The sequence below is a fragment of the Myotis lucifugus genome, unplaced genomic scaffold (genome assembly GCF_000147115.1).
Source record: "Myotis lucifugus unplaced genomic scaffold, Myoluc2.0 scaffold_614, whole genome shotgun sequence".
Taxonomy (NCBI): domain Eukaryota; kingdom Metazoa; phylum Chordata; class Mammalia; order Chiroptera; family Vespertilionidae; genus Myotis; species Myotis lucifugus.
This window is the reverse complement of record NW_005871662.1, coordinates 186,113-199,027: the sequence shown is the minus strand read 5'-3', so window position 1 is coordinate 199,027 and position 12,915 is coordinate 186,113. Positions and strand designations below refer to the sequence as shown.

General features: G+C 60.7%; 1 protein-coding gene across 1 annotated transcript in view; it reads right to left on the bottom strand.

Moving 5' to 3' along the window:
- Positions 1 to 828: 828 nt before the first annotated feature.
- The window catches only part of DOCK3 (dedicator of cytokinesis 3), a 141,363-nt gene continuing 129,276 nt past the window's right edge, over positions 829 to 12,915 (bottom strand). The window contains exons 45-51 of the mRNA XM_023745994.1: positions 12,421 to 12,542; positions 11,251 to 11,389; positions 10,626 to 10,773; positions 9,177 to 9,295; positions 8,508 to 8,595; positions 4,114 to 4,196; positions 829 to 3,389 (exon numbers count right to left, since the gene is read on the bottom strand). Coding sequence (XP_023601762.1) covers positions 2,880 to 3,389; positions 4,114 to 4,196; positions 8,508 to 8,595; positions 9,177 to 9,295; positions 10,626 to 10,773; positions 11,251 to 11,389; positions 12,421 to 12,542 — 1,209 coding nt within the window. The 3' untranslated portion in view covers positions 829 to 2,879. The remainder of the gene's footprint in view (positions 3,390 to 4,113; positions 4,197 to 8,507; positions 8,596 to 9,176; positions 9,296 to 10,625; positions 10,774 to 11,250; positions 11,390 to 12,420; positions 12,543 to 12,915) is intronic.

The window sequence follows — 12,915 nt, the reverse complement described above, 5'->3', positions numbered from 1 at the left end:
GCTCCAGTGGCGTCGGCCGCCGTCCGGCGCCTGCTGACCGTCCCGTTTCCCCGTTCTGGGCCCCGCGCCCGCCCAGAACCCCCCTGGGCCTCCCCGCCCAGGGCCTCGACTAGTGGCGCAGGCCAGGGGCTCCGGGGTCAGTCGCGACCCGGCGAGGCTGGCAGGGAGGGCGGCCGCCGCCGGCAAGGCTGCGCGGTGCTCTCTCCTCAACGATCCGTGGGCGGGCAACCGCCTCTGCGGGGAGCCGGCGCGTGCGGGCCCGCTGCCCGGGTCCGAATTTCCCCGCAGCCGTGCGCGGCCGAGGCTCCCCTAGGAGGGGCGAGCTGCCCGCCGCCTGGCCGTGGGGGGGAGGCCGAGCCCCGGAAGCCTGGCCGAGGTGGCGGGTGCGGGACCCGGACCAGCGTTGCGGAGGCTTCCCCTTGGCGCCCGCCCTTGGACGCGGGACAGGCCGCTCTGCGCCGGGCAGAGGGGCTCCTAAGGGGCCAGGCCCGGAGCCCAGAGGCTCAGGCGAGGCCCTGGGCCGCCTCCCGCCAGTGAACGCAGTGGGTCAGCGTCAGGTTTTCATCTTTAATTCAATCACAGCAATCGGGGAGCGGGAAGGGCGGTCGGGCAGGTATTTACATCTGAAAGTCACATTACTCGTAGCTTCAGAACATGCGACCACAATATATACAGTAAAGTACCTCTTGGGACACCAGTACACATTTTTTTCTTTTAACTTTGCTCTCTGGTACAGATAAGGTAATTTTTAAGTCACCCCCCCCCCCCTTTAAACATAAATACACAAAAGAAATGGTGAGAAGTGTTCTAATTTAAATAAGCACAGAATGCCAGAGGTTAAAAACACATTTATAGGGCTGAACACCAATTGGACATCACGCTCTATACATTTTTTGCTCAAATTCCTGTACAAATACACAGCATTCAAATAGGTATTTACAAATAAGCTCAAAAGAATGAAAATCAGTATTTCACAATCTTCAGAGGATTCTCACCTCTGACCTCCCACTTCCCCTCAGACTGGCTGGTTCTCCAAAAGGGATTTGGAATCTGAGTGGAGAGCAGACCCCCCTGGCTCACCTCGGGCCACCTGGTGGAGAAGGGAGATGGTGGTGGTGAGGCCTTGTCCAAGACCCGACACCCTCCTGCCTAAGAATCATACAAAGCTGGGGCCCAACCCTCACACTGAACACCAGGCACCAGGCCCGGGGCTGCCCTCCTGAGGCCTGCGGCCTGCGTGCCAGCCGCTCTGCGGGAGCACCCTCCCAGCACCACCCATAGGCCCTGAACGCTGCCCTGTCTTTCCTGAAAGGTTACTTGCTGGCATTCCTGTTAAACAGCTGGTGTTTGTTTACAAGAGAAAAACACCCTGACCATGGCCTGTCTGTTCGGAAAGAGGGGCAATGACGGAGGGTCGTGGGCCCAGGGCCCAGCCGGAGGTCAGACGGCCAGCAGAAGAGTGACAGGGAGACACCTGCTCAGCGAGGAGAAGGCAGCCTGTGACCATCAGAGTTGTGAACTCGAGCAAAAGAAAGAGTCTGTGTCGACTGAAGTAACTTGGAAGCACCCTGGTGAAGACCATGACTCCCCCTTCTGTCCCCCCCTATAAAGCAAGAGGAAAACCGGTGCTCTGACCCCAGAGTCCCATGGATCCCGCTGCACTCTGTCCAGCAGACAGGAGGCTGGAGACGCTGCCTCCTGCCCGCCCTGAACCCTGAGTGGTGGTCCCCACCGCCCGGAGCAGGGCCCTGCACTTGGCACTTGGAAGAGGATAATTCAACTTACGTGGCTCCCTGACTCCAAAAGGAGACGCCCCTCCTCACCCTGCTCCCCCAGGAGCTCGCTGACCTGACCGAGAGTCCTCAGGGCTTGGCAGCCTGGCTGGGCAGCCAGCCCCCTGCTCAGAGGTAGTGCTGAAAATCCCTGACTCAGGAGCTGCCTGTCAGGCGGTCTGGCCACCTTGGAGAGCTCAGGATTTCCGGCCCCTCACCTCGGCCTCACTCCTATACCAGCTCCTCTCTCAACACGTGGCCCCCCGGGCCTTGGGGAGGAAGGTGGCCAGTCCCTTTGGTTCCACACCCCCACTCAGGCCCCGGAGGGCGGAGCTAACCTTTGCAGATCCATTCGCCAAGGGGGCTCCTGCAGGGCATGAGGTGTATTGAGAGTGGAAGGGAGCAAGTGGTCAGAAATAAAAGCGATGGAGGGGACTATCCGAGACAGCTGGAGGCAGGCCTGGCCGGTGGAAGCCTGGCAGTGTGCCCTGGGCATGCAGTCAGGCCAGGTCACGTGCCTGGGCTGGCAGGTTGGCCCAACCAGCCCCTCAGTTGAGTATTCCTGGACAAGAGTGGGCAGGTGGGCAGGCATTTGTGCAAAATGGCTTGTAGCCACTTGTTCACCACCTGTGACATGTAGTCCACGTGGTCCGCGCAATCCCTGAATACAACCATGAGCTCTTCTGTCCACACAGCAAAAGAAGAGGTCCTAGTGCAATTTCCGTTCTTCTGTGCATCTCTACCCTGGAGGGGGCCTGGGCTCCTACCCAAGGCCCTGCGAAGCTGCGAAGCGATTCTGTCTGTGCAATACCTCCACAGAGCTCCCCGTGGCCTGGAACTGCAGGAGGAAGAAAGCATCTACTGCGCACAGATGAAAGGGAAACCCAGAGAAATGGAAACGTAGAAATGAAATAAAAAGAGAAGCCACAACCCTCATGCTGCTGTGGCCTCTGCACATGGCAACACACAAGTTCACGGCAGTAGAACGTCGACTTGGTGGTTCTCTCCTGAGTGCCAGGCCTCTCTGCTCCTCGGGGGACTGGCTTTTCAGACCTGGAATGGTCGGGCGAGCTGCTCTGAGGGCGGCGTCCCAGCCGCCTGCCGGCCTCACTGCTCCCCGCGGCCATGCTCCCAGGCCAGGCGGGCCTGCTCCTCTTTGATGCTCCCAGGAGGCAGTGAGGCCTTGCGGTGCAGGCCCCGAGGCCTATCGGCCTCTTCGCGCAGCAGCACACCTTCGTCATGCTCCAGGGCCGGCAGGCGGGGGTGGTAGGGCTTGGGAGGCAGCGCAGGCGGGTCCATGGGGTCCTGAGGGATGACACATCCCGGGGCTGAGTGGCTTCGGCATGGCTGGGCCTTGATGGAGTCCAGGACGGCCGACTCAGAGAGGCTGTAGTGAACAGGGAGGTAGGGCGGCTCAAGGTCTTCATCGGCATGCCAGGCCTGGCTGGGCATGGAGTCCATGGTGTCGGTTCGAGGCGGGGCCTCTGAGGGGTGCCCAAAGTTACTCTCGCTCAAGGAGGACACGCCACTGCTGGCGCTGCCGGACAGTGTAGAGTTGCTGCCGTCCAGGCCCGACTGGGGGCTGGTGGGGGAGGCTGGGATAGGGTGGAGAGGAGACTGCAAAAGAAAGGGTGGACATGTTAGAATTCCTCTCTCCAGACAGGCCGACAGCCACGGTGCGGAGAAGACCAAGTCTGCTTATTAACGAACTTCAACAGGACCTCCAGCAGCAGCCCCTGCTCCCTCCGGCCCCAGAGCCCCGGGGAGCCCCAGAATCACCTGCATTTCTGTGGCCAAAACACAGCTCTGCCCTGGCTGCTGGGCATTTGTGCCCCCCAAAGCCAGGTGCTGGGCTGCTGGCTGTGGCTCTCGGGCACTTGCGAAGGGCTAGGCCAGGCCGGCTGGGCAGGCAGAAAGAAACCTAGTTGGCCACGGACCAGATGAGTGCATTCTGCTGCTAAAATCTGTGATAGTCTTTTCCAATTCGCAGAAAAATTAGTGAGTTTTTAATAAAGCTTTGGTGCCTGGTGTGTCTTGCTTTGACTGGACTCTGGTTTAAAATGCTCTGCCGTCCACCACAGGCTGTTTCTTTACCTCTTGAACTGTTCGCTGACACCTGGTGGTTAGCAGAGTTGCCCACAGGCCCTCTAACCCTCTACCCCATCACAGTGGCTGCGGACACACTGGTCACCTGCATCCCGAGTGTGGCTCTGGCCCCTGCGGCTCCGCCAGGCTGGGCTCTCCAGGACGGGTAGGGAGAGCCGGGAGCTTGGGAGACCCAGGGGGTAGAGCAGATGAGCTGACACCTACAGCCGGGTGGGCTGTGCCTTCAGTACATTACCTTGCGCAGGGTCCGGGCAGGGAGGGCCGGGGGGGTGTCACCCAGGGGGTGGTGGAAGGTGTCAAAGTGTAGGGAGTAATGACCTGCAAAGGGAACAGAACCACAGCCTTAGCTGGGGCCTCTCTGGGCTGCACACCAGCACATCTTACTGGGCCAACTGGGCAGACGAGGGAAGAGTATCCTGGGAACCCCTCAGCACTGAAGGCCACAGAAAAACCTCTCATTGAAGTTCTCCAAAACACAGGCTGCTGGAGTAAAAGACACGCGTGCTACATGGGAGGTCAAGAAGCCCGCTGTGTCAGCGTGGAACAGCCGCAGGCAGCGCAGCCTCCGCCCACTGCTGGGTGATGACGGTCGCAGTCCTGGTCTTCAGCCGGCTGGGCTGGAAGCCTCACCGACCCCAAGCCCAGCAGGGCCCTTCCTGGGGCGGGGCTGGTTCTTCCTCCGCTGAGTCAGCCCAGAGCATGGCCTGTCTTCTCAGCCTGGGAGGCTGCTGCCTTTGCCCCTGAGCAGAGCTGGCGACCAGGGACTATCTGGGGACCCGCTGGAGGTCTTCTTACCATGCAGCAGGCTTCGGGGAGGCACTGGGGGCGCGAGGATGCGCCCCATGTGGGCAGACAGGAAGGGCTGGGCCTCTCGGACTCCGCTATCCAGGCTCCAGCTGCTGGGGGCTGCGGGCACCGCTGAAGGTGGAAACACACGGCATGAAGGGAAGTTACTTCTTGAGCCGCTCCGTGGGAGAAGCCCACCCTGCAGTGTGTGGCTTCTCCAGGTGGCACTGTGTACCCAGCACAGGTGGGAGGGGCATGCCAGCCCCTGGGGCAAAAACACTGGCCAAGTAAGACACTGGCCCTTAGGTGGGAGTGGCCAGGAACAGGAACCGCAAAGATGGCAACAGAGCAACCTGGAGTGTGAGGAGCATCAGGACGAGGCAGCTGAGAGCAGGTGCCACGCAGCGGGTGCCTGTGGCCTGCGGTTCGCCAGGAGGAGGAGAGAACAGAAGAGGCGAGAAGAGGCCGAGGAGGGGCTGACGGGGCTGAGAGGAGAGCGCTCCAGCCAGAGCTGCTCAGTCAGGAGTCCCGGGAAAGCAGGGAGCAGGATGGGCCTGTGGTAACATACAAGCTCTGCCCTTCCCATGGCTCCTGTGCCCCCCGTGGGGTCTGGGATGCACGAGGTGTTTTCTAGGCAAGGACCAGCGTTCACTGTCCCCAGGGAGGGAGAGTATAAAGCCTGTGTCACGCCCAGGTGTGCCCATGGTGCTTTGGGGCATGCAGAGCAGCCCAGTTCTGCACCCACATGCCACAGATGCAGGTGGAGTGGGCCTGGGACAGAGGAAAACATAAGAAAGTGGACAGTGTCCACCTAAGAAAGGGGTCAGGGCCAGTCTCCTGGCCCCTCGGCCACAGCTGGGGGAGTGACTTCCCGGAGAGGACGGCAGAGGAGGAATGGCTGGACCTGGGGGCCCGAGGGCCACTGCAGGAGACATGGGAATCCTGTTGGCCAACTCCTCCTGAGAACAAATATGAGAATAAACCTGCCCTCTCGCTGACGGAGCTGGGCGAGCGGCAGGATGGGCGTGCACAGCCCAGGGCCTCCGTGTGGAAAGTGAGCCGAGGGGCCAGGGAGTGGGCTCTTCCTGCTCCAGGTGCTGATGGGGAAGCCAGGGCCCAAGGGGCCTGAAAGGCTCTGGAAGGGAAGGAGCTGGAGTCCAGCCTTCAAGGAGGCCTGGCCAGGAGGAGGGGCTGTGCCCCGTGTGGTCCAGGGGGAAGTGGGGATGCCCATCCTCTTCTCCTCATTGGTCAGGACCTGGCGTGGGCTTGCGGCAAAACACAGGGCGGAACTCCGCTACCTAAACAGCCTCAGTTCCAGGGAAGGTGCTCAGTGCCCGGGATGTTTGGTGGCTGGTGCCTGGCGGGAGGGCAGGCGCTCAGCTGTGGGAGGGGAGGAAAGAGTGTGGAATTGGCTGCGCATCAGGTGGATTCCACCAGGGGGCCTCAGAGAGCCCGAGCTGCTCACAGGCCCTGCTCACAGACTCTCCCCAAGACGCAGCGCCAGCTTCCTGGTCCTCAGCACCGAAGCGCTCTCTACCCCAGAAGAAAAGTTTGTCTCCACAAAAAGCTGCTGCATCTCAGGGAGTAAGTGGCTTGGACGTGGGTCTGGGCAACTTCTCCAAAGGGGTTCTGAAGCCCAAGATCTCACAGGCACATCGAGGCCCTGGGAGGGTCATGGGGTTGCAGTTCACCCACAGGGCCCACCTGCAGTCAGGAAGGCCATGGGGAGAAAGCAGCGCGGCTGCAGTGGTTTGGGGGGCCCTGGGCCCCTCCTCATGAAGCAGAGACCATCGAGCTGGCCCCGCAGCCTGTGCTGGTGAGCAGGGAGGCCAGGGCACCTCTGCCAGGCAGCACGCGGGCACTGGGGCTAGAGGAGAATCTAAGGTGGAGTGCCTCTTGGAAGAGGGGAGTCCCCCGCTGTCTCCGCCGCTTCTTTCTCTGCGTGTAACTGGGGTCCAGCACGGACCTGTAGTCCCCAGTGCACAGCGCACAGCCCCGAGGGCAAGCTTGCCTGGTCCGGGAGTCACTGCCTGGCAAAGACAACTGCCAGCGAGACGCGGAGCCCTCACGGGACTCAGGGTCCTGGTGACGCGAGAGTGGGACAAGCTTATGCAGCTCCTGCCCTGGAGGCCCAGGTGAAATTTGGGAAGTTGTCACTTTGGTCTGTGTGTTCCCTCAAGGCACTTGCTGGCCTTGTGGCGTGGACAAGCTTGCTCTGGGCTCAGCCTCTTTTCTGAGACCCCGCGTCCTTCCCACACCTGCGCAGTGTGGCCAGCTTCTTGCACAGCCTGCTCCAGGGCCTGGAGTTCTCCGGGATCCAGTTGGTGTCAGGTCCTTGTCTGGCCGCCAGCACACGCTTGATCTCCGAGCCTGTAGTGCTCTCGGCTAGCTCTGCGATGGCTCCACATCTCAAATGAAGAAAAGCCACTGAGGATTCTGGTGGAGGCCACACAGGCTCTGACGTGGGGCGCAGGGTCCAGGTAACTGCATGTTTGGGGATGTGCACGCTTGAGGCCAGAAGGCATCTGCAGGCAGTTTTTATGGCCGTTGTGGTGGAGCACCCAGCGGTCAACCGAGCTCGTGGGCCAGTGTTTGTTGTACTTGGAGGACACAGGCATGTCCCCTCTAGAGAGCTAGGGAGCAACAATGACAGTACGCACAGCAGACATCACTCGGCGAGGAGGGGAGGGGAACCTACAGGGAGGCGGGCTGCTGGGGCCCAGGTTGTGTGTGGAGAGCAGGCTTAGCGGAGTCCCCAGAGTCTTAGCAGGCTTAGCAGCAACCCCTGTGAGAACTAACTCAGGTCTCCACGGCTGGGGCTCTGGGCCAGGGTCATGTGGGCCCCAGCCTGATCCTTCCATCAGCTGGAGCAGAACACAGGGCAGAACTCCTCTCGCTAAGCAGCTCTGCTCTAGGGACTTCTGGCCGCATGCACATCTGGTGCGCTGGCACGTGTGAGACGGACTTAGCACTGTGGCCAGAGTGGCTGCCGGGACTGGACTCCCTCCTGGTACCTGGGCCTCCCTTGCCAGGACTTTGTCTGGGAAGTCCACTCTGCCTTGGCCTGTCCTCCCTATTCCCCTTGGGCTTGCTTGGCCGCAGGCCTGTTCAGAGCAACAAGGGGGGTCCCCCTGAGGGCCCACGCTGAGAGGGACCACAGGGGCCACAGGGCCTGCTGAGTTCTGGGCTGATCTGGAGGTGCCAGGGGAGTGGTGGCCGTGCTTGCACATGGCAGTTTCCATAGAGGTGGGCCCAGGGCAGGCGGCTGCGAGGGCCTCTCTGAGCTGGGCACTGGGGTGGGAGAGATACAAACTAACAGGATCCGAATTTTATTTATTTTTAATTTTTATTTTTTAGAATGTTTCTGATTCTCAAATTTTATTTTATTTTTTGTTTTTATTTTTTGTTAATCCTCACCTGAGGATATTTTTCCATTGATTTTTTTTTTAAAGGGAGAGTGGAAGAGAGAAGGAAAGACAGAGAGAAATATTGATGTGAGAGAAACACATCGATTGGTTGCCTCCGGCCAGGGCCAGGGCCATGGCCCGAGGAACCTGCAACCAAGATACGTGCCTTTGACTGGGATCGAACCCAGGACCCTTTGGTCTGCAGGATGACGCTCTACCCACTGAGGCAAACTGGCTGGGGCAGGATCTGAATTTTAGCATCAAGCAGCCTTGGTTGAACAGTGAGCACAGTAATTGGTTAGGACTCTGGACAGACAGACAGGCCTGGATGCTGGCCTGTGGCTCAGCCTCAGCCAGCTGGTGCTCAGGGTCAAGAGTCAGGTGCTCAGGATGGGGGCCCTTGGGGGGAGGGGGCACTGGGAAAGGGAGACAATACCTTTCTCAGCCACAGACAGATTGGGGTCACTGCAGGGTTTGCAGGCTCCGATCACTTGATGGAACAGGGCTGGCTGGAAATTTGGCAGCTGAGGGAGAGAAAAAACCATCAAAACGGTGAAAACGACCAGTTATACCCCGGGGGGCAGTGCTGTGGACCACAGGTGCCAGGACAGGGAAATCAAAGTGGAGGCACAGCTCACGCCTGAGGTGCCGGGAACCTGGGCACCCGGGCGGGCTGTCCGGTTGCGGCCTGAGCACTGCCCCGCGCAGCATCGAGGCACCACCCTCTCGTGTCTGGCTGGGCACCAGCTGCCCTGGGCATGGCCAAGGACACAGCACCGGAGGCTATCTAACTCTGTCCGCCTGTCCTGCAGGGAGGCGCACTGGCGGAAAGGATTCAGGGACCCTGGCACCCTGGGTGCTGGCCAGGACAGACAGCCACACCAGCAATGGCAGCGCCAGCCCTGCCGCCCGCCTGCCCGTGCTGCACTCTGTCTGGGTGGCTGGTCCTCAGAGTCCCTGCAGTCTCCACCCGGGAGCCCAGCAGCCTCCTGGGGTCTTACAGAGAAGGGGGTGCGGAGGACAGCGCAGGAAGCTAGCAAGGGTGCCGAGCCAAGCCCAGGCCGGCACACTGGCGGCGGAGGGCGGTCCGCAGCTGGGCTACTACCTGTCCATTCTCCAGGACGGCTGCTGGGTACATGGCGCTGCTCGGGCGGTCCCGGTGCGTGGGCAGCAGCAGCATCATTTCCCGGGCGTGGCGGTACTTATCTGGCAGAGAGGGAGAGCCTGTAACCAAGTGAGAACAATCACGCACAGATGACGAGTCACAGACGGAGCGCCTGCAGGCGAGCGCCTGGTGCCAGGGAACTGGAGGTGAGCCTTGCGGTGTGTGAGGAGCTCAGCAAGCAGCTGGGGTGCACGGAGGCGGGGGCACTGGGCGATGCAGCCCCCGACAGGCCCCCTCCCGAGGCCCAGGCAGGCTGTGAGGACAGCGAGTCTCTCTGGTGGAGGGGTGTGGCCTGGACGCTGGTGTTCAGGGGCCCAGCTTATAATGGAGCCGTCACACGGAGACAGACACACCGGACAACACAGCGGCACATTCGTATTGGATACACTGCACGCACTCACCTTCTCCAGACACCACGGGCCCTGCTCGCAGGCAGCCTCCTCCCACCTCTCCCCGATCCCAGGCCCAGCGCCTGGCCTCTGCCTGCCTGGCCATCCTGCTGCGGCCGGAAGCCAGGTGGCTCTGGGGTTTCTCACTCAGACCTGCACCTCCGTGGACTCGGGGCCGGGGGGGTCTGGAAGTTGTGGGGCTTTCCCCAGGCTCTTGGATTAACTGGACTCATGCTCCTCTCCTGCCACGCAGAGGTGGTGTGACCCAGGCCCCATCGATGCCCGGCACAGCTGGAGGCCCCGGCCCTGTGAGGCCCTGTCCTCGAGGGGACCGTCCACAGCAGCAGTGAGAGGAAGCGCGGGCTTCCCCCGGGAACGGGGAACTTGGAAGCCTTCCAACAGACCACGTTTGGTGGGTTGTTGTCACTGCTGCTTTCAGCGCCCACACTGAACTGTCACGCTGTCACGATGCTGTCAGGATGCACTGCTGCCCTAACTCTGATCCTTACTCTGTAACATTTCAGTGGGAAAGGACTGAGCTGCTCCTAGGCCAGTGATGGCGAACCTTTGAGCTCGGCGTGTCAGCATTTTGAAAAACCCTAACTTAACTCTGGTGCCGGGTCATATATAAAAATTTTTTGATATTTGCAACCATAGTAAAACAAAGATGTATATTTTTGATATTTATTTTATATATTTAAATGCCATTTAACAAAGAAAAATCAACCAAAAAAATGAGTTTGCGTGTCACCTTTGACACGCGTGTCATAGGTTCGCCATCACTGTCCTAGGCGGTGTCCTCCTGAGTGGAGAGGGGAGAGCTGGCTACGTGGGGGCAGCTCAGAGCGGGTCTGACGCCAGTTAGAGAGCGGTCTGGAGCTAGAGACCTGCGTCCTGAGCGCTGGGAGCACAGGTGCCCATGCTCTCAGAAGCCACAGGTGAGAGGACAGTGGGGTCACGAGGCCCTTCCCCTTCTGCAGGCGGCACCTGCCCCCCTTACCTCGGGCACTGGAGGGGGCAGAGGCAATCATCTGGGATGGTGCTGAGTGAGTGGAGCTCAGGCTGGAGGAGGAAGGGCTTGCCTGGGACGAGGACAGAACAGACACGTTGGTGACTGAGCCCTGGTACCTGGGGTTGGGAGACACGAGCTGCAAAGGGAAAAAATCAGCAGGATAGAGGTCCGAATGGCCAGGACTGTAGGACTGGCCTAGCCTCGGCTTCTTCATGCCATGAGGTGCCCAGACCTGGTGTCTGATGCCGTACCCTGGGCCCTGATGGAGGCCAAGCTGATGGCTGGCACAAGGGCCGCCCACACCACTCGTGGAGCAGGGCTGCTGGGTGGACTGTAGCGATGGTGCCTGCGGGAAGCAGGGCTCAGCCATCAGGAGTGTCAGGCGGGAGTCTGGCAGAGGGTCTGCCCCTGGGACTGAGCTGGATTCCCTTCTTGGGAAACAAGGCCTGGGAACCACCCAGGACGGGTGGAGAGAGGCAGTCCTGCTGGCTCTGGGTGTCCTGACCTCAGTAACTGGAGAACTAGGCGGGAGGTCAGCCCTGGACCAGGCCAGCCGGCAGAGAGGAGAGTCCCCCGTGTGCAGCGCTGGCCCGGCCCCCTGCACAGCCCGTACCTGCATGTGGTGGTACAGGTCCTCGGGGGCCTCGCCCATGGGCCCGTCGCCCAGCATCACCACGTTTCCCGCTTCACTAGACGCGTGTGAGGAGAGCGAGGAGGAGGAATGGCGACCCGTGCCCATCAGGTTCATGGGGCTGTGAGAAGAGCAGGACACAGGAAGCAGTCAGACCTGGAGCCGGGGAACCTTGCTGGGGGTGGGGGCTATGGGAAAGGGTGTGAAAACGTTCTCCCAGCCTCAGCCACACTGGATTGGGGGCCTGGAGCAGCCCTGAGCCTGCTGCGCTGAGGCCTGTCCTGGGCGGACTGATAGACCTCAGTGGCTCATGGCCACGCAGACTGCTGACAGCAGCAGGTTCTCAGGGGAATGACAGAGACCCACTGAGTCTGGCCCCAGGCCTGAGGTCCCCCGTGCTATGGAGGGTCATCTGAGCGGTGCCCACCCTCTGCTGGATCTGCTCCATGGTCAGGTGTCTTGCTGGCATGGGCAAGGCATCAAAATGCCGCTGGGAAGCATCTCTGGGCTTCCTTTCCTATCGGTGGCCGCAGCTTGCCAACAGCTGTCCCTCCCAATGCGAGGCGGCCCCTCACTCCGTCACTCCTTCTCACTGGCTGAGTGCACATCTGGGCTGCCTTGCTGCTCACACTCCCCTGGCCTGGCTCCTGAACTCAGAGCAGCCTCACCTCGACATCCCATCACTACCTGGTTCTCTTCCTAAAACCGAGTGGCGATCCTCATTCCCGCGGGATCAAGTCCAAAGGGATGACAGCACAAGGCCCTCCAGGGCACCTGGGCCCCCATGCCGGGCCCCCTGCACTGCAGCCACTTGGTTGGCTGTGCGGTGCTGACCCAGCCGGCTCGTTCACACCCGGTGAACGTGCGCATCGGTCACTTTGCCTGGGTCTTGCTCCATCAACTCCTCACCCGAACTCTTCTCTGCCGTCAAACTTCTATTTATCCTTCAAGGCTCACCCCCAATGACCCTCCTCTGGTTCCCACCCCACCACGGATCCTGTCACCCAGGACGACGATGCAGAGCGTGGTCCTTGTGGACGTGGGTCAGAGGGCATGCGAGTGAGCTCACAGGCACTATTTCGGACTTCCTTCTCTGACCTTAGATATGCAGACGACCTCTGTGGAGGGGCCACTCCCAGCCTGAAGGCCTACCTGTGCCGGTGGGTCATCTTGAGGCTCTCGGGGCTCACGGGGCTGTGGGATGCGAGGACACCGCCCCGGGGGGTGCTGCTGCCTGAGCATGCAGGACTTGGTTTGTCCAAACCCGGAAACTCCTGGTGAGAGAGGAATGGCCCTTCATTAGAGAGGAAACATCACGTATGTTATTAAGGCTGAGCGGGAAGAGCAGACGGTGGTAGAAACGTGAAAGGGAAAAAGAGCCCTGTCCTGGGAGCCGAGCCAGGACTGCGAGTGCTTGTGGGCAGCGACCCCTCCTCAGCACTGAGAGCACGTCTGGATGGGCGGGAGGGGCCCGAGTTCAGGGGAGGGTGTTGAGGCTCCCTCACTGCAGAGGAAGGAGCGCAGGCGCTGGGCGGGGGGGGGGGGGCGGAAAAAAGAAATGACGCTGTCAGCCCTGGCGCTTTTTGCCCATGAAAAGCTGGGGTTATAGGGTTGCTAAATGGAACGGTTGTCTGTGACCTGGACTGA